At 63.1% G+C, this 25824-nt stretch overlaps 2 protein-coding genes across 2 annotated transcripts in view; one reads left to right on the top strand and one right to left on the bottom strand.

The window, feature by feature from the left end:
* LOC148590763 (uncharacterized) overlaps positions 1–17911 on the bottom strand; it is a gene marked incomplete at its 3' end in the record, with an annotated part of 27236 nt that extends 9325 nt beyond the window's left edge. The window contains exons 1-4 of the mRNA XM_088538621.1: positions 17730–17911; positions 8811–9367; positions 3141–3502; positions 483–530 (exon numbers count right to left, since the gene is read on the bottom strand). Coding sequence (XP_088394747.1) covers positions 483–530; positions 3141–3502; positions 8811–9367; positions 17730–17911 — 1149 coding nt within the window. The remainder of the gene's footprint in view (positions 1–482; positions 531–3140; positions 3503–8810; positions 9368–17729) is intronic.
* ACHE (acetylcholinesterase (Yt blood group)) lies at positions 17812–25824 on the top strand. Its single transcript, XM_088538619.1, has 3 exons — positions 17812–19252; positions 20418–20584; positions 25693–25824. The coding sequence occupies exons 1-3, from the start codon at positions 18033–18035 to the stop codon at positions 25812–25814; spliced, it is 1509 nt and encodes a 502-aa protein (XP_088394745.1). The 5' UTR covers positions 17812–18032; the 3' UTR covers positions 25815–25824.

Raw genomic sequence — 25824 nt, 5'->3', positions numbered from 1 at the left:
GTGGATGATGTCACAGGTGATGTGGTTGAGGTCACCTCTGTGCTGCTGCTGGAGGTCCCAGTGACTCCCAAGGTGGTGAAGGATGACGTGGAGGTCTCCGTTGAGGTGCTGAGGGTGGGAGTGATGCTGGCCTGAGAGCTGGAGGTCACAGAGGTCTCTGCACTGGTGGTTCCTCCATAGGTGGTGGCTTGGGAGGTGGACCATGTCACAGGTGATGTGCTTGAGGTCACCTCTGTGCTGCTGCCTGTGGTCCCAGTGACTCCCAAGGTGCTGAAGGATGACGTGGAGGTCTCCGTTGAGGTGCTGGGAGCAGCTGTGGTGCTGGCCTGAGAGCTGGAGGTCACAGAGGTCTCTGCACTGGTGGTTCCTCCATTGGTGGTGGCTTGGGAGGTGGACGATGTCACAGATGATGTGGTTGAGGTCACCTCTGTGCTGCTGTTGGAGGTCCCAGTGACTGCCAAGGTGGTGAAGGATGACGTGGAGGTCTCCGTTGAGGTGCTGAGGGTGGGAGTGGTGCTGGCCTGAGAGCTGGAGGTCACAGAGGTCTCTGCACTGGTGGTTCCTCCATAGGTGGTGGCTTGGGAGGTGGACGATGTCACAGGTGATGTGGTTGAGGTCACCTCTGTGCTGCTGCCTGTGGTCCCAGTGACTCCCAAGGTAGTGAAGGATGACGTGGAGGTCTCCGTTGAGGTGCTGAGGGTGGGAGTGGTGCTGGCCTGAGAGCTGGAGGTCACAGAGGTCTCTGCACTGGTGGTTCCTCCATTGGTGGTGGCTTGGGAGGTGGACCATGTCACAGGTGATGTGGTTGAGGTCACTTCTGTGCTGCTGCCTGTGGTCCCAGTGACTCCCAAGGTGCTGAAGGATGACGTGGAGGTCTCCGTTGAGGTGCTGGGAGCTGCTGTGGTGCTGGCCTGAGAGCTGGAGGTCACAGAGGTCTCTGCACTGGTGGTTCCTCCATAGGTGGTGGCTTGGGAGGTGGACGATGTCACAGGTGATGTGCTTGAGGTCACCTCTGTGCTGCTGCCTGTGGTCCCAGTGACTCCCAAGGTGCTTAAGGATGACGTGGAGGTCTCCGTTGAGGTGCTGGGAGCAGCTGTGGTGCTGGCCTGAGAGCTGGAGGTCACAGAGGTCTCTGCACTGGTGGTTCCTCCATAGGTGGTGGCTTGGGAGGTGGACCATGTCACAGGTGATGTGCTTGAGGTCACCTCTGTGCTGCTGCCTGTGGTCCCAGTGACTCCCAAGGTGCTGAAGGATGACGTGGAGGTCTCCGCTGAGGTGCTGGGAGCTGCTGTGGTGCTGGCTTGAGAGCTGGAGGTCACAGAGGTCTCTGCACTGGTGGTTCCTCCATAGGTGGTGGCTTGGGAGGTGGACCATGTCACAGGTGATGTGGTTGAGGTCACTTCTGTGCTGCTGCCTGTGGTCCCAGTGACTCCCAAGGTGCTGAAGGATGACGTGGAGGTCTCCGTTGAGGTGCTGGGAGCTGCTGTGGTGCTGGCCTGAGAGCTGGAGGTCACAGAGGTCTCTGCACTGGTGGTTCCTCCATTGGTGGTGGCTTGGGAGGTGGACGATGTCACAGGTGATGTGGTTGAGGTCACCTCTGTGCTGCTGCTGGAGGTCCCAGTGACTCCCAAGGTGCTGAAGGATGACGTGGAGGTCTCCGTTGAGGTGCTGAGGGTGGGAGTGATGCTGGCCTGAGAGCTGGAGGTCACAGAGGTCTCTGCACTGGTGGTTCCTCCATAGGTGGTGGCTTGGGAGGTGGACCATGTCACAGGTGATGTGGTTGAGGTCACCTCTGTGCTGCTACCTGTGGTCCCAGTGACTCCCAAGGTGCTGAAGGATGACGTGGAGGTCTCCGTTGAGGTGGTGGGAGCTGCTGTGGTGCTGGCCTGAGAGCTGGAGGTCACAGAGGTCTCTGCACTGGTGGTTCCTCCATAGGTGGTGGCTTGGGAGGTGGACCATGTCACAGGTGATGTGGTTGAGGTCACCTCTGTGCTGCTGCCAGAGGTCCCAGTGACTCCCAAGGTGCTGAAGGATGACGTGGAGGTCTCCGTTGAGGTGCTGAGGGTGGGAGTGATGCTAGCCTGAGAGCTGGAGGTCACAGAGGTCTCTGCACTGGTGGTTCCTCCATAGGTGGTGGCTTGGGAGGTGGACCATGTCACAGGTGATGTGCTTGAGGTCACCTCTGTGCTGCTGCCTGTGGTCCCAGTGACTCCCAAGGTGCTGAAGGATGACGTGGAGGTCTCTGTTGAGGTGCTGGGAGCAGCTGTGGTGCTGGCCTGAGAGCTGGAGGTCACAGAGGTCTCTGCACTGGTGGTTCCTCCATAGGTGGTGGCTTGGGAGGTGGACCATGTCACAGGTGATGTGCTTGAGGTCACCTCTGTGCTGCTGCCTGTGATCCCAGTGACTCCCAAGGTGCTGAAGGATGACGTGGAGGTCTCCGTTGAGGTGGTGGGAGCTGCTGTGGTGCTGGCCTGAGAGCTGGAGGTCACAGAGGTCTCTGCACTGGTGGTTCCTCCATAGGTGGTGGCTTGGGAGGTGGACGATGTCACAGGTGATGTGCTTGAGGTCACTTCTGTGCTGCTGCTGGAGGTCCCAGTGACTCCCAAGGTGCTGAAGGATGACGTGGAGGTCTCCGTTGAGGTGCTGATGGTGGGAGTGGTGCTGGCCTGAGAGCTGGAGGTCATAGAGGTCTCTGCACTGGTGGTTCCTCCATAGGTGGTGGCTTGGGAGGTGGACGATGTCACAGGTGATGTGGTTGCGGTCACCTCTGTGCTGCTGCTGGAGGTCCCAGTGACTCCCAAGGTGCTGAAGGATGACGTGGAGGTCTCCGTTGAGGTGCTGAGGGTGGGAGTGGTGCTGGCCTGAGAGCTGGAGGTCACAGAGGTCTCTGCACTGGTGGTTCCTCCATAGGTGGTGGCTTGGGAGGTGGACGATGTCACAGGTGATGTGCTTGAGGTCACCTCTGTGCTGCTGCCTGTGGTCCCCGTGACTCCCAAGGTGCTGAAGGATGACGTGGAGGTCTCCGTTGAGGTGGTGGGAGCTGCTGTGGTGCTGGCCTGAGAGCTGGAGGTCACAGAGGTCTCTGCACTGGTGGTTCCTCCATAGGTGGTGGCTTGGGAGGTGGACGATGTCACAGGTGATGTGCTTGAGGTCACCTCTGTGCTGCTGTCTGTGGTCCCAGTGACTCCCAAGGTGCTGAAGGATGACGTGGAGGTCTCCGTTGAGGTGCTGGGAGCAGCTGTGGTGCTGGCCTGAGAGCTGGGGGTCACAGAGGTCTCTGCACTGGTGGTTCCTCCATAGGTGGTGGCTTGGGAGGTGGACGATGTCACAGATGATGTGGTTGAGGTCACCTCTGTGCTGCTGCTGGAGGTCCCAGTGACTGCCAAGGTGGTGAAGGATGACGTGGAGGTCTCCGTTGAGGTGCTGAGGGTGGGAGTGGTGCTGGCCTGAGAGCTGGAGGTCACAGAGGTCTCTGCACTGGTGGTTCCTCCATAGGTGGTGGCTTGGGAGGTGGACGATGTCACAGGTGATGTGCTTGAGGTCACCTCTGTGCTGCTGCCTGTGGTCCCAGTGACTCCCAAGGTGCTGAAGGATGACGTGGAGGTCTCCGTTGAGGTGCTGAGGGTGGGAGTGGTGCTGGCCTGAGAGCTGGAGGTCACAGAGGTCTCTGCACTGGTGGTTCCTCCATAGGTGGTGGCTTGGGAGGTGGACGATGTCACAGGTGATGTGCTTGAGGTCACTTCTGTGCTGCTGCCTGTGGTCCCAGTGACTCCCAAGGTGCTGAAGGATGACGTGGAGGTCTCCGTTGAGGTGGTGGGAGCTGCTGTGGTGCTGGCCTGAGAGCTGGAGGTCACAGAGGTCTCTGCACTGGTGGTTCCTCCATAGGTGGTGGCTTGGGAGGTGGACAATGTCACAGGTGATGTGCTTGAGGTCACTTCTGTGCTGCTACCGGACGTCCCCGTGACTCCCAAGGTGGTGAAGGGTGATGTGGAGGTCTCCGTTGAGGCGCTGGGAGCTGCAGTGGTGCTGGCCTGAGAGCTGGAGGTCACAGAGGTCTCTGCACTGGTGGTTCCTCCATTGGTGGTGGCTTGGGAGTTGGACCATGTCACAGGTGATGTGGTTGAGGTCACTTCTGTGCTGCTGCTGGAGGTCCCAGTGACTCCCAAGGTGGTGAACGATGACGTGGAGGTCTCCGTTGAGGTGCTGGGAGCTGCTGTGGTGCTGGTCTGAGAGCTGGAGGTCACAGAGGTCTCTGCACTGGTGGTTCCTCCATAGGTGGTGACTTGGGAGGTGGACGATGTCACAGGTGATGTGGTTGAGGTCACTTCTGTGCTGCTGCCTGTGGTCCCAGTGACTCCCAAGGTGCTGAAGGATGACGTGGAGGTCTCCGTTGAGGTGGTGGGAGCTGCTGTGGTGCTGGCCTGAGAGCTGGAGGTCACAGAGGTCTCTGCACTGGTGGTTCCTCCATAGGTGGTGGCTTGGGAGGTGGACAATGTCACAGGTGATGTGCTTGAGGTCACCTCTGTGCTGCTGCCTGTGGTCCCAGTGACTCCCAAGGTGCTGAAGGATGACGTGGAGGTCTCCGTTGAGGTGCTGGGAGCAGCTGTGGTGCTGGCCTGAGAGCTGGAGGTCACAGAGGTCTCTGCACTGGTGGTTCCTCCATAGGTGGTGGCTTGGGAGGTGGACCATGTCACAGGTGATGTGCTTGAGGTCACCTCTGTGCTGCTGCCTGTGGTCCCAGTGACTCCCAAGGTGCTGAAGGATGACGTGGAGGTCTCCGCTGAGGTGCTGGGAGCTGCTGTGGTGCTGGCTTGAGAGCTGGAGGTCACAGAGGTCTCTGCACTGGTGGTTCCTCCATAGGTGGTGGCTTGGGAGGTGGACCATGTCACAGGTGATGTGGTTGAGGTCACTTCTGTGCTGCTGCCTGTGGTCCCAGTGACTCCCAAGGTGCTGAAGGATGACGTGGAGGTCTCCGTTGAGGTGCTGGGAGCTGCTGTGGTGCTGGCCTGAGAGCTGGAGGTCACAGAGGTCTCTGCACTGGTGGTTCCTCCATTGGTGGTGGCTTGGGAGGTGGACGATGTCACAGGTGATGTGCTTGAGGTCACTTCTGTACTGCTACCGGACGTCCCCGTGACTCCCAAGGTGGTGAAGGGTGATGTGGAGGTCTCCGTTGAGGCGCTGGGAGCTGCAGTGGTGCTGGCCTGAGAGCTGGAGGTCACAGAGGTCTCTGCACTGGTGGTTCCTCCATTGGTGGTGGCTTGGGAGGTGGACCATGTCACAGGTGATGTGGTTGAGGTCACTTCTGTGCTGCTGCTGGAGGTCCCAGTGACTCCCAAGGTGGTGAACGATGACGTGGAGGTCTCCGTTGAGGTGCTCGGAGCTGCTGTGGTGCTGGCCTGAGAGCTGGAGGTCACAGAGGTCTCTGCACTGGTGGTTCCTCCATAGGTGGTGACTTGGGAGGTGGACGATGTCACAGGTGATGTGCTTGAGGTCACTTCTGTGCTGCTGCCTGTGGTCCCAGTGACTCCCAAGGTGCTGAAGGATGACGTGGAGGTCTCCGTTGAGGTGGTGGGAGCTGCTGTGGTGCTGGCCTGAGAGCTGGAGGTCACAGAGGTCTCTGCACTGGTGGTTCCTCCATAGGTGGTGGCTTGGGAGGTGGACAATGTCACAGGTGATGTGCTTGAGGTCACCTCTGTGCTGCTGCCTGTGGTCCCAGTGACTCCCAAGGTGCTGAAGGATGACGTGGAGGTCTCCGTTGAGGTGCTGGGAGCAGCTGTGGTGCTGGCCTGAGAGCTGGAGGTCACAGAGGTCTCTGCACTGGTGGTTCCTCCATAGGTGGTGGCTTGGGAGGTGGACCATGTCACAGGTGATGTGCTTGAGGTCACCTCTGTGCTGCTGCCTGTGGTCCCAGTGACTCCCAAGGTGCTGAAGGATGACGTGGAGGTCTCCGCTGAGGTGCTGGGAGCTGCTGTGGTGCTGGCTTGAGAGCTGGAGGTCACAGAGGTCTCTGCACTGGTGGTTCCTCCATAGGTGGTGGCTTGGGAGGTGGACCATGTCACAGGTGATGTGGTTGAGGTCACTTCTGTGCTGCTGCCTGTGGTCCCAGTGACTCCCAAGGTGCTGAAGGATGACGTGGAGGTCTCCGTTGAGGTGCTGGGAGCTGCAGTGGTGCTGGCCTGAGAGCTGGAGGTCACAGAGGTCTCTGCACTGGTGGTTCCTCCATTGGTGGTGGCTTGGGAGGTGGACGATGTCACAGGTGATGTGGTTGAGGTCACCTCTGTGCTGCTGCTGGAGGTCCCAGTGACTCCCAAGGTGCTGAAGGATGACGTGGAGGTCTCCGTTGAGGTGCTGAGGGTGGGAGTGATGCTGGCCTGAGAGCTGGAGGTCACAGAGGTCTCTGCACTGGTGGTTCCTCCATAGGTGGTGGCTTGGGAGGTGGACCATGTCACAGGTGATGTGCTTGAGGTCACCTCTGTGCTGCTGCCTGTGGTCCCAGTGACTCCCAAGGTGCTGAAGGATGACGTGGAGGTCTCCGTTGAGGTGGTGGGAGCTGCTGTGGTGCTGGCCTGAGAGCTGGAGGTCACAGAGGTCTCTGCACTGGTGGTTCCTCCATAGGTGGTGGCTTGGGAGGTGGACCATGTCACAGGTGATGTGGTTGAGGTCACCTCTGTGCTGCTGCCAGAGGTCCCAGTGACTCCCAAGGTGCTGAAGGATGACGTGGAGGTCTCCGTTGAGGTGCTGAGGGTGGGAGTGATGCTAGCCTGAGAGCTGGAGGTCACAGAGGTCTCTGCACTGGTGGTTCCTCCATAGGTGGTGGCTTGGGAGGTGGACCATGTCACAGGTGATGTGCTTGAGGTCACCTCTGTGCTGCTGCCTGTGGTCCCAGTGACTCCCAAGGTGCTGAAGGATGACGTGGAGGTCTCCGTTGAGGTGCTGGGAGCAGCTGTGGTGCTGGCCTGAGAGCTGGAGGTCACAGAGGTCTCTGCACTGGTGGTTCCTCCATAGGTGGTGGCTTGGGAGGTGGACGATGTCACAGGTGATGTGCTTGAGGTCACCTCTGTGCTGCTGCCTGTGATCCCAGTGACTCCCAAGGTGCTGAAGGATGACGTGGAGGTCTCCGTTGAGGTGGTGGGAGCTGCTGTGGTGCTGGCCTGAGAGCTGGAGGTCACAGAGGTCTCTGCACTGGTGGTTCCTCCATAGGTGGTGGCTTGGGAGGTGGACAATGTCACAGGTGATGTGCTTGAGGTCACTTCTGTGCTGCTGCTGGAGGTCCCAGTGACTCCCAAGGTGCTGAAGGATGACGTGGAGGTCTCCGTTGAGGTGCTGATGGTGGGAGTGGTGCTGGCCTGAGAGCTGGAGGTCATAGAGGTCTCTGCACTGGTGGTTCCTCCATAGGTGGTGGCTTGGGAGGTGGACGATGTCAGAGGTGATGTGGTTGCGGTCACCTCTGTGCTGCTGCTGGAGGTCCCAGTGACTCCCAAGGTGCTGAAGGATGACGTGGAGGTCTCCGTTGAGGTGCTGAGGGTGGGAGTGGTGCTGGCCTGAGAGCTGGAGGTCACAGAGGTCTCTGCACTGGTGGTTCCTCCATAGGTGGTGGCTTGGGAGGTGGACGATGTCACAGGTGATGTGGTTGAGGTCACCTCTGTGCTGCTGCCTGTGGTCCCCGTGACTCCCAAGGTGCTGAAGGATGACGTGGAGGTCTCCGTTGAGGTGCTGGGAGCTGCTGTGGTGCTGGCCTGAGAGCTGGAGGTCACAGAGGTCTCTGCACTGGTGGTTCCTCCATAGGTGGTGGCTTGGGAGGTGGACGATGTCACAGGTGATGTGCTTGAGGTCACCTCTGTGCTGCTGCCTGTGGTCCCAGTGACTCCCAAGGTGCTGAAGGATGACGTGGAGGTCTCCGTTGAGGTGCTGGGAGCAGCTGTGGTGCTGGCCTGAGAGCTGGAGGTCACAGAGGTCTCTGCACTGGTGGTTCCTCCATTGGTGGTGGCTTGGGAGGTGGACGATGTCACAGATGATGTGGTTGAGGTCACCTCTGTGCTGCTGCTGGAGGTCCCAGTGACTCCCAAGGTGCTGAAGGATGACGTGGAGGTCTCCGTTGAGGTGCTGAGGGTGGGAGTGGTGCTGGCCTGAGAGCTGGAGGTCACAGAGGTCTCTGCACTGGTGGTTCCTCCATAGGTGGTGGCTTGGGAGGTGGACGATGTCACAGGTGATGTGCTTGAGGTCACCTCTGTGCTGCTGCCTGTGGTCCCAGTGACTCCCAAGGTGCTGAAGGATGACGTGGAGGTCTCCGTTGAGGTGCTGAGGGTGGGAGTGGTGCTGGCCTGAGAGCTGGAGGTCACAGAGGTCTCTGCACTGGTGGTTCCTCCATAGGTGGTGGCTTGGGAGGTGGACGATGTCACAGGTGATGTGGTTGAGGTCACCTCTGTGCTGCTGCCTGTGGTCCCAGTGACTCCCAAGGTGCTGAAGGATGACGTGGAGGTCTCCGTTGAGGTGCTGGGATCTGCAGTGGTGCTGGCCTGAGAGCTGGAGGTCACAGAGGTCTCTGCACTGGTGGTTCCTCCATAGGTTGTGGCTTGGGACGTGGACCATGTTACAGCTGATGTGCTTGAGGTCACCTCTGTGCTGCTGCTTGAGGTCCCTGTGACTCCCAGGGTGGTGAAGGTTGATGTGGAGGTCTCCGTTGAGGTGGTGGGAGCTGCTGTGGTGCTGGTCTGAGAGCTGGAGGTCACAGAGGTCTCTGCACTGGTGGTTCCTCCATAGGTCGTGTCTTGGGAGGTGGACGATGTCACAGGTGATGCGGTTGAGGTCACCTCTGTAGTGCTGCTTGATGTGGATGATGTGGAAGTGCTCGTTGAGGTCGTGGTAGCTGATGTGGTGCTGGGTGTAGAGGGAGATTTCGTAGAACTCTCCGTAGTTGTGGTTTTTCCTGTTTTGATGGTCTGTGATGTGGAAGAGACAGTAGTTGTTGTTGTGGTTAATGTCAATTTTGTGGTGCTCCCATTGCCTGTGGAGGTCGAGGAGGTAGTGGGGTTTGTGGTTGTGGTAGTTGGTTTTGTGGTGGAGGTCGACGTGGTGGAGGTCGACGTGGTGGAGGTCGGCGTGGTGGAGGTCGGCGTGGTGGAGGTCAGCGTGGTGGAGGTCGATGTGGTGGTGGTCGGCGTGGTGGAGGTCGGCGTGGTGCAGGTCGGCGTGGTGGTGCTCGGCGTGGTGGTGCTCGACGTGGTGGTGCTCGACGTGGTGGAGGTCGGCGTGGTGCAGGTCGGCGTGGTGGAGGTCGACGTGTTCGTGGTCGGCGTGGTGGAGGTCGGCATGGTAATGATAGTAGATGATGTGACTGATGTACTTTCGTTGGTTGTTGTAGAAGAGGCTGCCATGGAAGTTTACACTTCAGTTGAGGTACAGTTCAGCTGAGCTTCAGTGGAGCTCTCTCCCTTTCACCTCTTCTGCTGGTGACAGAGGCCACCTCCATGGTGCGGCTTGTAGCCCCCCACCCTCTTGTCCTTCCCTATCCCTCCCTTCCCTCCACCCTCCCTTTTCCAGGGATCTCCCTTCCTCTTCCTCCCTCCAGCTCCTCCATCTCCTCCCTAGGGCCATTTCCACCACCGTGGCCCTTCAGACCCCTCTGCAGTGCCCCCCCGTCTCCCATCCCACCTCGGAATTGGGAAGACCTTTTCCAGGACTCACCTGCCCGCAGCCCTCTGAGGAGGAGGAGGAGGAAGAGGAAGAGCAGCCGCCTCCTCTTCATCTCTGTCCTCCCGGCCGCTGGCGCCCGACTGAGCTCCGGGGACGTTGGGTGCCGGGGCCGATATCACCTCGGGGCCGCCCGTGTCCTTTGCCCACCCCCCGGGGCGGATTCTCCGGGTTTTATTTCACCGGGTGGTGCCGCAGGTGAAAGGACAGCGCGGATGAGAGGTGACACCCGGGCGGGAGCGTCACCGCTCCGCCGCGCCCCGGGGTGGGCAGGGGACAACCCCGGGGACCCCCGGAGGCCACCAGGGAGGTGGGGGAGTCCCCGCTTCCCCTCCGGGATGTCGCTGTCCCCGAAATGGGGACAGTGGGAGGTGGCAGAGGGGACACCGGGTTCAACGGGGACAGGGCGGTCACGGCGTGTTTGTGTTGGGGACATGGAGATGCCACAACAGCGCGACAGGGGCGTGGGGGTGTCAACCGCCGTGGGGACACTGGGTGAGGGGACACGGGCACATCCTGGGTCATGGCAGGGGTCTGGGGACAGGGGACATCGCGGTTTTCTGTGGGGACACTGGGTGGGGGGACACAGGCACGTCCTGGGTCATGGCAGGGGACATGGGGCTGTCCCAGGGCTCCATCGGGGGACATGGGGGTGTCTTGGGAACAGGGGACATAGGGATGTCACAGGTCACAGAAGGACCTTGGGGACAGAACTGTCCCAGTGCTAGTGTCCTCTAGTGTCCCCAAAGTGCCCACACATCCCTGTGCCCCCCAATGTCTCCTGGTGCCCCCCCCAATGTCCCCAGCAGGTCCCAGTGCCCTCCAGTGTCCCCTGCACCTCCCAGTGCTCCCAGTGTCTCCCAGTGCTCCCAGTGCCTCCAACATCTCCCAGCGCCTCCCAGTCCCTCCTGCAGCACCCAGTGCCCCCCAGTGCCCCCCAGGAGCACCCAGTGTCCCCCAGACCCCCCCCCAGTGCCCCCATAGACCCCCCAGTGTCTCCCAGTGCCCCCCAGACCCTCCCAATGTCTCCTAGTGCCCCCTAGACCCCGCCCCAGTGCCCCCAGCAGCACCCAGTGCCCCAAAGACCCTCCCAGTGCCCCCCAGACTCCCCAGTACCCCCAGCAGCACCCAGTGACCCCATAGACCCTCACAGTGTCTCCCAGTGACCCCCAGATCCCCCTAGTGCCCCCCAGGCCCTCCCAGTGTCTCCCAGTGCCCCAAATACCCTCCCAGTGCCCCCCAGACCCTCCAGTACCCCCAGCAGCACCTAGTGTCTCCCAGTGCCCCCCATAGACCCTCCCACTGTCTCCCAGTGTCCCCCAGACCCCCCTAGTGCCCCCCAGGCCCTCCCAGTGTCTCCCAGTGCCCCCCAGAATCCCCCAGTGCCCCCAGACCCCCCCCCAGTGTCTCCCAGTGCCCTCCCAGTGTCTCCTGGTGCCTCCCAGGTCCTCCCAGTGTCTCCCAGCACAGTCGCCAGGTCCCTCCGGGTGTTGTGTCCCCGTCGCCCGGCTCCCGCGGGCGTCACCCCGCCGCTACCTGCCCGGCCCGTTGCCAACACAAACAGTAGCCCGGACGCCTGGGCCCCCTCCCGGACGCCTGGGCCCTCTTCCCGGGTGCCTGGGGCCGAGGAACTTCCAGGGGCCCGGACGCCTGGGCCCACACTGAGATGGGGGAGGGGGAGAGGCTGTTTTGGGGGGGTTCAAGGCAGGGGGCACCCGGACGCCTGGGCCCACAGGTGCTGAGGGGGGGAGGGGGGCTGTCACCCTTTGAACAGGGCACGTTGGCAGTGACACGGGTGCGCGGTGACACCCGTGGGCGGTGGCTGTTACGCGGGCGTCACCAGGCGTCACCCCCACCACCGTCACCCAGCCACGGGTGTCACGTCTGCGGTAGCGGGGGGTGGAGGGGTGACATGTGCGGGTGTGTGACACACGTGTGCAAAGCGCAGACCACGTGCAACACGGTTGTACCTGCATGTGCGCACCTGGGACCCCCTGCAACAGGCTTGCACACGCGTGTGCAAAGCCTGGGCTACGTGCACATGTGGGACCCCCTGCAACACGCACACGCGTGTGCAAACCCAGGGCCCCATGCAACACGCATGCACCTGCACACGTGGGACCCCCTGCAACATGTTTGCACATGCGTGTGCAAAGCCTGGGCCACGTGCAACACGCGTGCACCTGCAGGACCCCCTGCAACACGCTTGCACGCATGTGTGCAAATCCTGGGCTACGTGCACATGTGGGACCCCCTGCAACACGCTTGCACACGCGTGTGCAAAGCCTGGGCCACGTGCACATGCACACACAGGACCCTCTGAAACATGCTTGCACACGTGTGTGCAAAGCCTGGGCACTGTGCAACACGTATGCATCTGCAGGACTCCCTGCCACACGCTTGCACACGTGTGTGCAAAGCCTGGGCCCTGTGCAACATGCGTGCACCTGCATGTTGCACAGGGCCCCCTGTCACACGCTTGCACACGCGTGTGCAAAGCCTGGGCCACGTGCACATGTGGGACCCCCCCCGCAACACGCTTGCACATGTGCAACATGCATGCACCTGCACGTGCACCTGCAGGACCCCCTGCAACACGCTTGCACACATGTGTGCAAAGTCTGGGCCACGTGCACCTGCGGGACCCCCTGCAACACGCTTGCACACGCGTGTGCAAAGGCGGGTCGGGCGCCCCACACGCGTGTGCGCGGGCGGCCCCGCCGGCTCCGGTTGCCCCGGGCTAATTTTAGCGCTGGCCGGAGCGGAGCCGCAGTGCGGGGAGGCCGGGCCGGGCGCCAGGACGCCTGGGCCCCTCCTGGCGCGGGGGCGGGGGGGCAGGAAGCCCGAGGGGGCGGGGGGGAGGATGCCAGGGCCCGCGGGGGGGGGGGGGGGGCTCCGCTTCACCCCCCCCTCACTCCGAATAACCCCCTGGGGGGCCCAGGCGTCCGGGTCCCCTCCCCGCCCCCCGCAGGGGACCCAGGAGCCCGGGGACCCCTGGGGACCCCCCCCCACAGGGGACTCAGGTGTCCGGGAGCCCCTTTGCCCCCCCCCGACCCCTCCGAGGGCCCAGGCGTCCGGGTCCGACATCGCCCCCCCCGCCCCCGGCTCCGACATCGCCCCCCTCCTCCCGCCCCCCCCCCACCGAGGGCCCAGGCGTCCGGGTCCAACATCGCCCCCCTCCCCCGGGTCCAACATCACCTCCCGCCCCCCCCCCCCCCCCGCGGGGGCCCAGGCGTCCGGGGCCCCGCAGGGCTCAGGGCGCCCCCCGGTGGCTGCGGGCGGCGCTGCACGGGGTGGGGGGGGGGGGGGGCAGCGGCCTCCCCAGCCCCATAAGTGAGGGGGTCGGGGGGGGGGGGCTGCATTGGGGTCACGCAGTGCGGCGGGGTGGGGGGGCGGTCTCGGCCGCAGCGACCCGGACGCCTGGGCCCCTTCCCCGCCCCCCCCGCCCCCCCAGCCGGGGGAGGGGCGGCTCTGCAGCAGGGGGAGGGGCGGCTCCATGTGACCCCCCCCATTTAACCCGCGGCCTCCCGGTGTTTTCCAGCCGCCGCGACAGAGGCGCCGAGGAGAGAGGCAAGAGCGGGGCCCCCCCCCGCCCCCCATCCCTCCTTCCTCCTTCCCTCCATCCTCATCCTCATTCCCATCCCCATCCTCATCCCTCCATCCCCATCCTCATCCCCATCCCCATCCCCATCCTCATCCCTCCACCTTTTCCATCGCCCCCCCCGCCTTCCTCCCCCCCAGTCACCCCCGGGACCCCCATTCCGACCCCCTCTCCCACCCCCTCTGCCCTCCCATCCCTCCCTCCATCCCTCCCTGCATCCCACATCCCTCCCTATATCCCACATCCCCCCCTATATCCCACATCCCCCCTTCCCTCCATCCCTCCCTCCATCCCTCCCTCCATCCCGCGTCCCCCCATCCCTTCTTTCACCCCCCCCCTTCCCTCCATCCTCCCTCCTTCCCATCCCTCCTTCCCCATCCGCATCCCTGCATCCATCCCCCCCCTCCATCCTTCCCTCCCGGCCACACCCCGGGTACCGCTTCCCGCAGCCGGAAATGGGAGGGGGGGGATCCCCTATAGGGCTGGGGGGGACCTATAGGGTGGCCTCTATGAGGTGTTGGGGGGGGGCAGGTCTCCCTATGGGGCTCGGCCTCTGTGGGGCCAGGCTCCCCTATGGGGCTGGGTGTATAGGGGAGGGTCGTTATGGGGGTGGGAATACAAGGGAGGGTCACTATAGGGCTGGGCCTATAGGGCCAGGGCCTCCCTATGGAGCTGGGTGTATAGGCGAGGGGTGCTATGGGGCTGCCAGGCTCTCCCTATGGGGCTGGACACATAGGGGCCATATGTCCCTGTGGGGCCTCTATAGGGCTGCATATGTAGGGGCCAGGCTTCCCTATGGGGTTTGATGTGTAGGAGGGGGGGGGTCCCTATGGGGCAGGATGTGTAGGGCATGAGTCCCCTTATGAGGCTGGTCTATAGGGCTGGATGTGTAGGGGACAAGTCTCCCTATGGATATATAGGGGGGGGCAGTCCCCTATGGGAGTGGGTCTTCCCATGGGGCTGAATGGGGGGGGAAACATAGGGCAGGGGGGCTCTATGGAGCAGTGAGGAGGGGGGGGTCTCTGAGGGCCCCATCTATAGGGCAGGGTCTTGTGTGTGACCCCCACGGCGCACACGCGTGTGCAGCCGCGTTGCATGTGCAACCGCACGCGTGTGCAACGACACCTGCACGGACGCGTGCGATTGCACACGCGTGTCCTGCTGCAAACGCACATGCAGCTGCACACGCGTGCCCCATTGCACACGCATGTCCCATTGCACACGCGTGCCCCATTGCACACGCGTGCCCCATTGCAAACGCGTGCCCCATTGCACACACGTGCCCCATTGCACACGCGTGCCCCATTGCACATACGTGCCCCATTGCACACGCGTGCAGCCTCACAGCGAGCGGGCCCTTGCACACGCGTGTGCTCCCCCCCCCCCCCCCCGCCACAAGTGGCCTCCTCATCCCCTCTGCCACCCCCCCAGTTTCCGCTCCCGGGATTTATGGGGCTATTTTGGGAGCTGCCACCTGCCCCGGCCCCACAGCTGTCCCCAAATGGGGGGGGGGGGCGCTGGCCCCCCGCCAGCCCCTGCCCTATGGTCGTCACTTGCAGCTGGGTCCCCTGCCCCATGGATGGGTCCCCTGCCCCATGAACGGGTCCCCTGGCCCATGAACGGGTCCCCTGTCCCATAGTGGTGTCCCCTGTCCCACAGCGGTGTCCTTTGCCCCATGATGACACCTCCTGCCCCATGGTGGCATCCTCTGCCCCATGGATGTGTCCCCTGCCCCACAGCAGTGTCCCCTTCTCCACGGTGACATCACCTGCCCCACAGTGACATCCCCTGCCCCATAGCAGTGTTCCCTATCCCATAGTGGTGTCCCCTACCCCACAGTGTCATCCCCTGTCCCACAGCTGTGTCCCATGGCCCTGTCCCCTGCCCCATGGCTGGATCCCCTGCCCCGTGGCCCCGTCCCCTGCCCCATAGTGGTGCCCCTTGCCCGACAGCGGCATCTCCTGCCCCTCTGATGTGTCCCCTGCCCTATTGCCCCCTGCCCCATAGCCTTGTCCCCCGCCCTGCAGCCGTGCCCCATGGCCCTGCCCCATAGCGGTGCCCCCGCCCCCCGCCCTGCCCCACGGCCGTGGCCCCCGCCCTGGGTCCCTCCCGACGCCGCAGCCGCCGCCGGGTGACACGGAGGGACCGCGGGGACAGGGACAGGCAGGACCGGGGGGAAACAGGGACCGGGCAGGGGGCACTGAGGGGTCCGGGGTGGGGGGCTCTACCCTTGTGCCAGGGGGGAAAGGGCCCAGGCGTCCGGGATGGGGGGGGGGGTCCCCCTGCTCCCCCCCCCCGGCAGGGCCCAGGCTTCCTCCAACCCCCCCCCACCAAAGGGCCCAGGCGTCCGAGCCCCCCCATCCCCAACCAGGAGGGGCCCAGGCGTCCGGGCACTCCCCCGCCACCAACCAGGAGGGGCCCAGGCGTCCGGGCCCCCCCATCCCCAACCAGGAGGGACCCGGGCGTCCGCCCTCCCCCCCCATATCCCCCATGGTAATGTGGGCCCTGCCCCCATCTGCGGCCCTCCCAAAAGGGGCCCAGGCGTCCGGGCTGCCCCCTCCCTGCTGCCGGGGGCCGATAAGGGCCCAGGGCGCCTGGTGGCCTCGATAGCGCCCGGGAGGGGGACGGGAGGTGACAGCGCCTGGGGGGGTCCCCTTGGACAGGGCCACCCCATTGTGGGGACAGGAGAACCCGCATGGGGGGTCCTGTGACATCGGGACCCCCATTGAGGGGACAGGAGCACCCACATGGGAGGGTCCTGTGACATTGAGGGGACAGGAGCACCCGCATGAGGACCCTGTGACACTGGGACCCCCATTGAGGGGACAGGAGCACCCGCATGGGCGTCCTGTGACATTGGGACCCCCACATTGAGGGGACAGGAGCACCCGGGTGGGGGTTCCATGGGGGTCCTGTGACATTGAGGGGACAGGAGCACCCACAGGGGGGGTCCTGTGACATTGGGACCTTCATTGAGGGGACAGGAGTGCCCACATGGGGGGTCCTGTGACATTGGGACCCCCCCCATTGTGGGGACAGGAGCACCCACATAGGGGTCCTGTGACATTGGGACCCCCCATTGTGGGGACAGGAGCACCCGCATGGGGCTCCTGTGACACTGAGGGGACAGGAGCACCTGCATGAGGACCCTGTGACACTGGGACCCCCCATTGAGGGGACAGGAGCACCCACGTGGGGGTCCCATGGAGGTCCTGTGACACTGAGGGGACAGGAGCACCCGCATGGGGGTCCCATTCCACTGGGTCACCCACTGATGGGGTGACAGCAGCCAGGTTGTGGTCCCGTTGCGTCAGGTCACCCCGTTGGTGGGACAGAAGTGCCCAGATGGTGGCCCAATAGTGGCAGGTACTTTAGTGATGGGACAAGTGCACCCAGATGAAGGTCCCACCACTTGTCCCATCACACCTAGAGCACCTAGATGGAGGGCTCTGTTTCATGGGGGCCTCTAGTGATGGGACAAGAGCACCCAAATGGGGTTCCCACCACTTATCCCGCCACCCCATGACCTCCAGTGATGGGACAAGAGCACCCAGATGGAGGTCCCACCACTTGTCCCATCACCCCATGACCTCCAGTGATGGCTCAGGAGCACCCAGATGGGGCTCCCACCACCCCATGACCTCCAGTGATGGGACAAGAGCACCGAGATAGGGGTCCCACTGCTTGTCATCCCATGTCCTCCAGTGATGGGACAAGAGCACCCAGATGGGGCTCCCGCCACTTTTCCCACCACTCCACATCCTCCAATGATGGGACAAGATAGTCCCAACCCCTTGGGACAAGATGAAGGTCCTACCACTTGTCCCATTGCATTAAGTTCTCCATTGATAGGACAAAAGCACCCAGATGGGGCTCCCGCCACTTGTCCCACCCCCCCATGTCCTCCAGTGATGAGACAAGAGCACCCAGATGGTGGCCCCACCACTTGTCCCATCACACCTAGAGCACCTAGATGGAGGGCTCTGTTTCATGGGGGCCTCTAGTGATGGGACAAGAGCACCCAGATGGAGGTCCCACCACCCCATGTCCTCCAGCGATGGGACAAGAGAACCCAGATGGGGCTCCTGCCACGTGTCCCTTTGCATTAAGTTCTCCATTGATAGGACAAAAGCATCTAGGTGGAGGTCCCACCACTTCTCCCATCGCATTAAGTTCTCCATTGAGAGGACAAAAACACTCAGATGGTGGCCCCACCACTTGTCCCATCCCACCTAGAGCACCTAGATGGAGGGCTCTGTTTCATGGGGGCCTCTAGTGATGGTACAAGGGCACCCACATGGAGGTCCCACCACTTGTCCCACCACCCCATGACCTCCAGTGACGGGACAAGAGGAGGTCCCATCACCCCATGTCCTCCGGAGGTGGGACGGGCGCGCCGGGCAGGGTCCCCTCCGCGTCCCCTCCGCGTCCCCGTCACGCGGCCTCTCTCCGCAGGGCCATGGAGCGGTCGCCGTGGGGCCGGGCGGCCCCGGCGTTGCTGCTGGCGCTGGTGCTGGCCCGGGCGGGCGCCGACGAGCTGCTGGTGGCCACGGAGGCGGGCGCCGTGCGCGGCGTGCGGGTGCCCGTGGGCTCGGGCCACGTCAGCGCCTTCCTGGGCATCCCCTACGCGGAGCCGCCCGTGGGGCGGCTGCGCTTCCAGCGCCCGCGGGCGCCGCGGCCGTGGGGCGGCGTGCTGGACGCCTCGGCCTACCGGCACGCGTGCCACCAGTACGTGGACACCATGTACCCGGGCTTCGGCGGCTCCGAGATGTGGAACCCCAACCGCGAGATGAGCGAGGACTGCCTCTACCTCAACGTGTGGGTGCCGGCGCCGCGGCCGCGCAACGCCTCGGTGCTCGTGTGGATCTACGGCGGCGGCTTCTACAGCGGCGCCGCCTCGCTCGACGTCTACGACGGGCGCTACCTGGCGCACGCCGAGGGGGTGGTCCTGGTGTCCATGAACTACCGCGTGGGCGCCCTGGGCTTCCTGGCGCTGCCGGGGCACCCCGAGGCGCCGGGCAACGTGGGGCTGCTGGACCAGCGGCTGGCGCTGCGCTGGGTGCGCAGCAACATCGCGGCGTTCGGCGGCGACGCGGGCGCCGTGACGCTGTTCGGCGAGAGCGCGGGCGCCGCGTCGGCCGGGCTGCACCTGCTGTCCCCGGGGAGCTGGCCCCTGTTCCAGCGCGCCGTGCTGCAGAGCGGCTCCCCCAACGGGCCCTGGGCCACCGTGGGCGCCGCCGAGGGCCGGCGGCGCGCGGCCGCGCTGGCCAAGCTGGTGGGCTGCGGCGCGGGCAACGACACGGAGCTGCTGGGCTGCCTGCGCGCCAAGGAGCCGCAGGAGCTCATCGACAAGGAGTTCGCCGTGCTGCCGCGCCAGGGCATCTTCCGCTTCGCCTTCGTGCCCGTGGTGGACGGCGACTTCCTCGCCGACAGCCCCGAGGCGCTGCTGAGCGCCGGGGGCCGCCCCGCGGCGCAGGTGCTGCTGGGCGCCGTGCGCGACGAGGGCAGCTACTTCTTGGTGTACGGGGCGCCCGGCTTCAGCAAGGACAACGAGAGCCTCATCAGCCGCGAGGAGTTCCTGGGCGGCGTGCGGCTCGGCGTGCCCCACGCCAACGAGCTGGCGGCCGAGGCCGTGGTGCTGCAGTACACGGACTGGCTGGACCAGGACAACCCCGTGAAGAACCGCGAGGCGCTGGACGACATCGTGGGCGACCACAACGTGGTGTGCCCGCTCATGCACTTCGCGCTGCGCTGGGCCGAGCGCGGCGGCACCGTCTTCGCCTACCTGTTCGAGCACCGCGCGTCCAACATGCTGTGGCCGCCCTGGATGGGGGTGCCCCACGGCTACGAGATCGAGTTCATCTTCGGGCTGCCCCTCAACCCCAGCCTCAACTACACGGCCGAGGAGGAGCAGTTCAGCCGCAGGATCATGCGCTACTGGGGCAACTTCGCCCGCACTGGGTAGGTGCCGGCATGGGGGACGTGGAGGGATGGGGGCGGAGGGATGGGTGGAGGGATGGAGATGGCTGGAGAGGTGGAGATGGTTGAGTGGAAAGATGGGGATGGTTGGGTGGAGGGATGAGCATGATTGGGTGGAGGGATGAGCATGATTGGGTGGAGGGATGGAGATGGTTGGGTGGAGGGATGGGGATGGTTGGGTGGAGAGATGGAGATGGTTGGGTGGAGGGATGGGGATGGTTGGGTGGAGGGATGGGGATGGAGATGGTTGAGTGGAGGAATGGAGGTGGAGGTGGTTGGGTGGAGGGATGGAGATGGTTGGGTGGAGGGATGAAGATGGTTGGGTGGAGGGATGGGGATGGTTGAGTGGAGCGATGGAGATGGTTGGGTGGAGAGATGGAGGTGGAGATGGTTGGGTGGAAGGATGGGGATGGTTGGGTGGAGGGATGGAGATGGAGGTAGTTGGCTGAAGAGATGGAGCTGCTTGGGTGGAGGGATGGGGATAAGGCCCCGTAAATCAAGGGAGGGAGGGGTGCATGGAGAAAGCGATGGATGCATCCATGACTGGGTGGCTGGGTGAATGGATGGATGGAGATGGGATGGATGGATGGAGAAAGGATAGATTGTTGGATGGTTGGAGATGGGGTGCACGGATGGGTAGAGAAGGGATGGATGGATGGACGGACGGATGGATGGATGGATGGATGGATGCTTGGAGATGGAGTGCAGAGACACATGGAGATAAGGTGGATGGAGATGGGGTGCACAGATGGGTAGAGAAGGGATGGATGGATGGACGGACGGACGGATGGACGGACGGGTGGAGATGGGGTGCAGAGACACATGGAGATGAGGTGGATGGATGGATGGATGGAGGGATGAAGGGATGGATGGAGGGATGGATGGAGGGATGGAGGGATGGATGGACGGATGGACGGATGGATGGATGGATGGACGGATGGACGGATGGACGGATGGACGGTTGGATGGATGGACAGATGGACGGATGGATGGACGGACAGATGGATGGCTGCATGGAGATGGGGCGCACAGCACGGAGGCACCTGGGCGCCCAACGTTCCCACGGAGGCGCAGAGTTGCCCCCGGGGCCGGCGGGCGGCACCGCGGGGACCCCCGTGCGTGCGGCCAGCGCCCGTGCCCGCCGCAGGGACCCCAACGAGCCGCGGGAGCGGGAGCGGCGCTGGCCGGCGTACACGGCGGCGGGGCAGCGCTACGCGCGGCTCAGCGCGCGCCCGCTGGCCGTGGCGCAGGGGCTGCGCGCCCAGGCCTGCGCCTTCTGGACCCGCTTCCTGCCCAAGCTGCTCAACGTCACCGGTGAGCAGCGTGGGGGGACATCGGGGACATGGGGTGGCGTGGGGATGTGACACAGGGACATGGGGGGACATGGGGTGGCATGGGGATGTGGCATGGGGATGCAGGGTGGCATGGGAATGTGGCATAGGGAGATGGGGTGGCATGGGGAGATGGGGTGGCATGGGGATATGGAGTGGCATGGGAACATGGCATAGGGACATGGCATGGGGATATGGGGTGGCATGGGGACATGACATGGGGACATGGGGACGTGTGGCATGGGGATATGGGGTGGCATGGGGATGTGGCATGGGAATGTGGCATGGGAACATGGCATGGGGACATGGCATGGGGATATGGGGTGGCATGGGGATGTGACATAGGGACATGGGGTGGCATGGGGGATGTGGCATGGGGATACAGGGTGGCATGCGGACATAGCATGGGGATATGGGGGGACATGGCATAGGGACATGGGTGGCATGGGGGCACGTGGCATGGGGATATGGGGTGGCATGGGAATATGGCATGGGGACATGGGGGTGGCATGGGGACATGGCATGGGGATATGGGGGTGGCATGGGGATGTGGCATAGGGATGTGGCATAGGACATGGGGTGGCATAGGGACATGGGGTGGCAAGGGGATGTGACATGGGGATATGGGGTGGCATGGGAATGTGGTATGGGGACATGGGAGTGGCATGGGGGATGTGGCATGGGAACATGGCATGGGGACATGGCATGGGGATATGGGGTGGCATGGGAATGTGGCACAGGGACATGGGGTGGCATGGGGATATGGGTTGGCATGGGGACATGGCATGGGGATACAGGGTGGCATGGGGGATGTGGCATGGGGACATGACACAGGGGCATGGGGGATGTGGCATGGGGACATGAGGTGGCATGGGGATATGGGGTGGCATGGGGATATGGGGTGGCATGGGGATACAGGGTGGCATGGGGGATGTGGCATGGGGACATGGCATGGGACTATGGGGTGACATGGGAATGTGACATAGGGACATGGGGTGGCATGGGAATGTGGCGTGGGGACATGGCATGGGGATACAGGGTGGCATGGGGACATGAGGCAGCATGGGAGCATGGGGGGACATGGCATACGGATATGGGGGTGACATGGGGGGGACATGGCATGGGGGATGTGGCTTGGGGACATGTGACATGGGGGTGTGGGGTGGCATGGGGGGGATGTGATATGGGGGACAAGGCATGGGGACATCTGGTGGCCTAGGAGGACATGGCATGGAGGGAGGTGGCATGGGGACATGGCATGGGCATGTGGAGTGGCATGGGGACATCTGGTGGCATGAGGGGGACATGACCTGGAGGACACGGCATGGGGGACATGGGGTGGCATGGGGACATTGGGGGGGGGGGGGGGTACAACATGGTCGGGGGGGACCCGCATTGGGGACAAGGACATGGCGAGGAGGGGGACATGGGACCCTGTGGCTCAGGGGACAAGTGGGGACCCCAACTGGGGACACGGGGAGCAGAGCTGCAGGAATCCCCCCCCCCGGACGCCTGGGCCCCTCCGGTGACCCCGACTCTGTCACCATGTGGGGCAGCCCCCGGGCAGCCCTGCCTGGCCCGGACGCCTGGGCCCCTCGTCCCGTTCCTGCTGCCCCTCCCCCTGCTGCTGCCGCCGCTGCTGCGCTGAGGCCGCACACGCGTGTGCAAAGGGGTGACACGTGTGGGACTGCCCCGGCACACGCGTGTGCAAAGGGATGACACACGTGGACCTGTCCCGGCACACGCGTGTGCAAAGGGATGAGACGTGTGGGACTGCCCCAGCGCACACGTGTGCAAAGGGCTGACACGTTTGGGACTTCCTGGCACACGCGTGTGCAAAGGGGTGACACACGTGGAACTGCCCCAGCACACGCGTGTGCAAAGGGCTCCCACATGTGGGACTGCCCCGGCGCGCATGTGTGCAAAGGGGTGACACATGTGGGGCTTCCTGGCACACACATGTGCAAAGGGGTGACACGTGTGGCATTGCCCTGGCACACACATGTGTGCACCCAGGGTTGGGGGTGTGCTTGCACGCATGTGTGCTGGGACACACTGCACACGTGTGTGCACCCTCTACTGCCCATTGCACACATGTGTGTGCCCTGGGGGACATTGCACATGTGTGCACATCCCAGAGCACCTTGCACACATGTGCAAACGCTGGAATATATTGCACACGTGTGTGCACACTTTAGTGCCTGTTGCACACGTGTGTGCACCTTGGGGAACATTGCACATGTGTGCACATCCCAGAGCACCTTGTACACATGTGCAAGCACCGGAACACATTGCACACATGTGTGCACACTCTAGTGCCTGTTGCACACGTGTGTGCACCTTGGGGAACATTGCACATGTGTGCACATCCCAGAGCACCTTGCACACGTGTGCAAGCACCGGAACACATTGCACACACGTGTGTACACTCTAGTGCCTGTTGCACACGTGTGTGTGCCCTGGAGGTCATTGCACACGTGTGCACATCCCAGAGCACCTTGCACATGTGTGCAAGCGCTGGAATATATTGCACATGCGTGTGCACACTCTAGTGCCTGTTGCACACATGTGCAGTGTCCTGGGGAACATTGCACATGTGTGCACATCCCAGAGCACCTTGCACACGTGTGCAAGCACTGGAACACATTGCACACACGTGTGCACCCTCTACTGCCCATTGCACACATGTGTGTGGCCTGGGGGACATTGCACACGTGTGCACATCCCAGAGCACCTTGCACATGTGTGCAAGCGCTGGAATATATTGCACATGCGTGTGCACACTCTAGTGCCTGTTGCACACGTGTGCACCCTGGGGAACATTGCACATGTGTGCACATCCCAGAGCACCTTGCACACGTGTGCAAGCACTGGAACACATTGCACACACGTGTGCACACTCTAGTGCCTGTTGCACACATGTGTGCACCCTGGAGGTCATTGCACACGTGCGCACACCCCAGAGCACCTTGCACACGTGCTCCTGGGGCCCCTTGCACACGCGTGTGCATGTGTGGGGATCCGTGTGCACAAAGCCGGCTGCGCAGGTGGGCGCTTGCACACGCGTGTGCAAGGGGTCCAGAAACCTCCCTCTTTGCGACCACTTGAGGGGCTTGTGATGGAGAGGGAAGGTATAGAGGCTATAGGTGACCCATGGGGGGGCTATAGGGTCCATGGGAGCTATAGGGGGCTGCATGGGGGCTATAGGGGACCCACTGGGGGGCTATAGGAGGCGCATGGAGGCTATAGGGGGAGTGCATGGGGGCTATTAGATGCATGGGGGCTATAGGGGACCCACGGGGGGAGGCTATAGGGTGGGCATGGAGGGTATGGGGGGTGCATGGGGGCTATTAGGTGCATGGGGCCTATAGGGGACCCATGGGTTGTATGGGGAGCTATGGGGCCATAAGTGGTTTGTGGGGTGCATGGGGGCTATAGGGGGATGCATGGGGGCTACAGGGGATAAACGGGGACTATAGGGGGTGCACGGGAGTTATAGGGGACGCATGGGGGGTATAGGGAGCTATCGGGCTATAAGGGGGTTTGTGAGTGCATGGGGGCTATAGGGGATAAATGGGGGCTATAGGGGGTGCATGGGGCTATACGGGGATGCATGGGAGATATAGGGGACCCATGGGGGTATAGGGAGATATGAAGCCATAAGGGGTTTTGCGGGGGGGTGGGGTGCATGGGGGCTATGGGGAAGGCCATATGGGGCCACATATAGGGGGGTCCCTGGAGTATGTGGGGAGGGGGTTATGGGACCCATAAGGGGTTTGGGGGGGCCCTATGGGATGTATGGGGAGGGTGCAGAGGGGGATGACCCCCCCCCAAAACCCCTCCCCTGCAAGTCCCCCCTCCCCCCACAGAGGGGGCCCAGGCGTCCGGGTGGCCAAACCAACCCCCCCGCCACCAGACTAGGATGTCAGCGGGGGGCAGGGGGGGATCAGGGCGGTTTGGGGGGGTTCGGGGATTTTGGGGGTGTTTTGTGGTCATTTGGGGGCATAGAGTCATTTGGGGGGCACTTTGGAGACTGTTTGGGGGCATTTGGGGTTATTTGGGGCATTTGGGAGCCGTTTGGGGCTGTTTGGGGGGATTTGGGGCATTTGGAGGTGGTTTGGGGGCATTTGGGAGCAATTAGGGTCTGTTTGCGGGGATTTGGGGGGGCATTAGGGGGATTTGGGGGCTGTTTGGGGGACTTGGGCATTTGGGGGGCATTTGGGGCTGTTTGGGGGATTTGGGGGCCACTTAGAGGCATTTGGGGGCTGTTTAGGGCAATTTGGGGGGCATTTAGAGGCATTTGGGGGCTCTTTTGGGGAGCTTAGGGTATTTGGGGCATTTGGGGTCCTTTGGGGCTGTTTGGGGGTATTTAGGAGGGATTTGGGGGCTGTTTGGGGGAACTTGGGCCATTTGGGGCTATTTGGGGAATTTGCGGGCCAACTGGGGGCATTTGGGGGCTATTTGGGGGGATTGGGGGGATTGGGGGCATTTAGAGGCATTGGGGAGATGTTTTGGGGGTATTTGGGGGCATTTGGGGCTGTTTGGGAGATTCAGGGCATTTTGAGGCATTTGAGGGGGTTTTAGGGAGTTTGGGGGTATTTGGGGGCATTTGAAGTCTGGGGCTGTTTGGGGGGCATTTAGGGGCATTTTGGGGTTCTTTGGGGGGACTTGGGCATTTGGGGGCTATTTGGGACTCTTTGGGGGGATTTGGGGGCAATTTGGGGCTGTTTGGAGGGATTTGGAGCATTTAGAGGCATTTGGGGGCTGTTTGGGGGGTATTTGGGGGGACTTGGGGCTGTTTGTGGGGATTTGGGAGCCATTCGGTGGGATTTGGGGGCTGTTGAGGGGACTTGGGGCATCTGGGGGCCATTTGGGGCTGTTTGGGGGATTTGGGGGCATTGGGGGGTGATTTGGGGCTGTTGGGGGGACTTGGGGCATTGGGGGGCATTTGGGGCTGTTTGGGGGCCATTTGGGGGTATTTGGAGCCATTTGGTGGGATTTGGGGGCTGTTTGGGGCACTTGGGGCATTTGGGGGCCATTTGGGGCTGTTTCGGGGCCATTTCGGGGTGTTTCTGAGCGGTTGTGGCGCAGACAACATGGAGGAGGCGGAGCGGCAGTGGCGCCTCGAGTTCCACCGCTGGAGCTCCTACATGATGCGCTGGAAGAGCCAGTTCGAGCACTACAGCCGCCAGGACCGGTGCGCCGAGCTGTGAGGGGCGGCAA

The sequence above is a fragment of the Tinamus guttatus genome, unplaced genomic scaffold (genome assembly GCF_059628265.1).
Source record: "Tinamus guttatus ecotype Peru unplaced genomic scaffold, ASM5962826v1 Tinamus_guttatus_pri_ptg001109l, whole genome shotgun sequence".
NCBI classification, from domain to species: Eukaryota; Metazoa; Chordata; class Aves; order Tinamiformes; family Tinamidae; genus Tinamus; species Tinamus guttatus.
This window is presented reverse-complemented; position numbering and strand designations above follow the sequence as displayed.

Excerpts from the sequence above, each read along its gene's own strand:
- ACHE (XM_088538619.1), top strand. The coding sequence starts at position 18,033 with ATGTACCCGGGCTTCGGCGGCTCCGAGATGTGGAACCCCAACCGCGAG. Across the intron at positions 19,253-20,417 it reads GGCAACTTCGCCCGCACTGG|GGACCCCAACGAGCCGCGGG; the intron begins GTAGGTGCCGGC and ends TGCCCGCCGCAG. Across the intron at positions 20,585-25,692 it reads CAAGCTGCTCAACGTCACCG|ACAACATGGAGGAGGCGGAG; the intron begins GTGAGCAGCGTG and ends GTTGTGGCGCAG.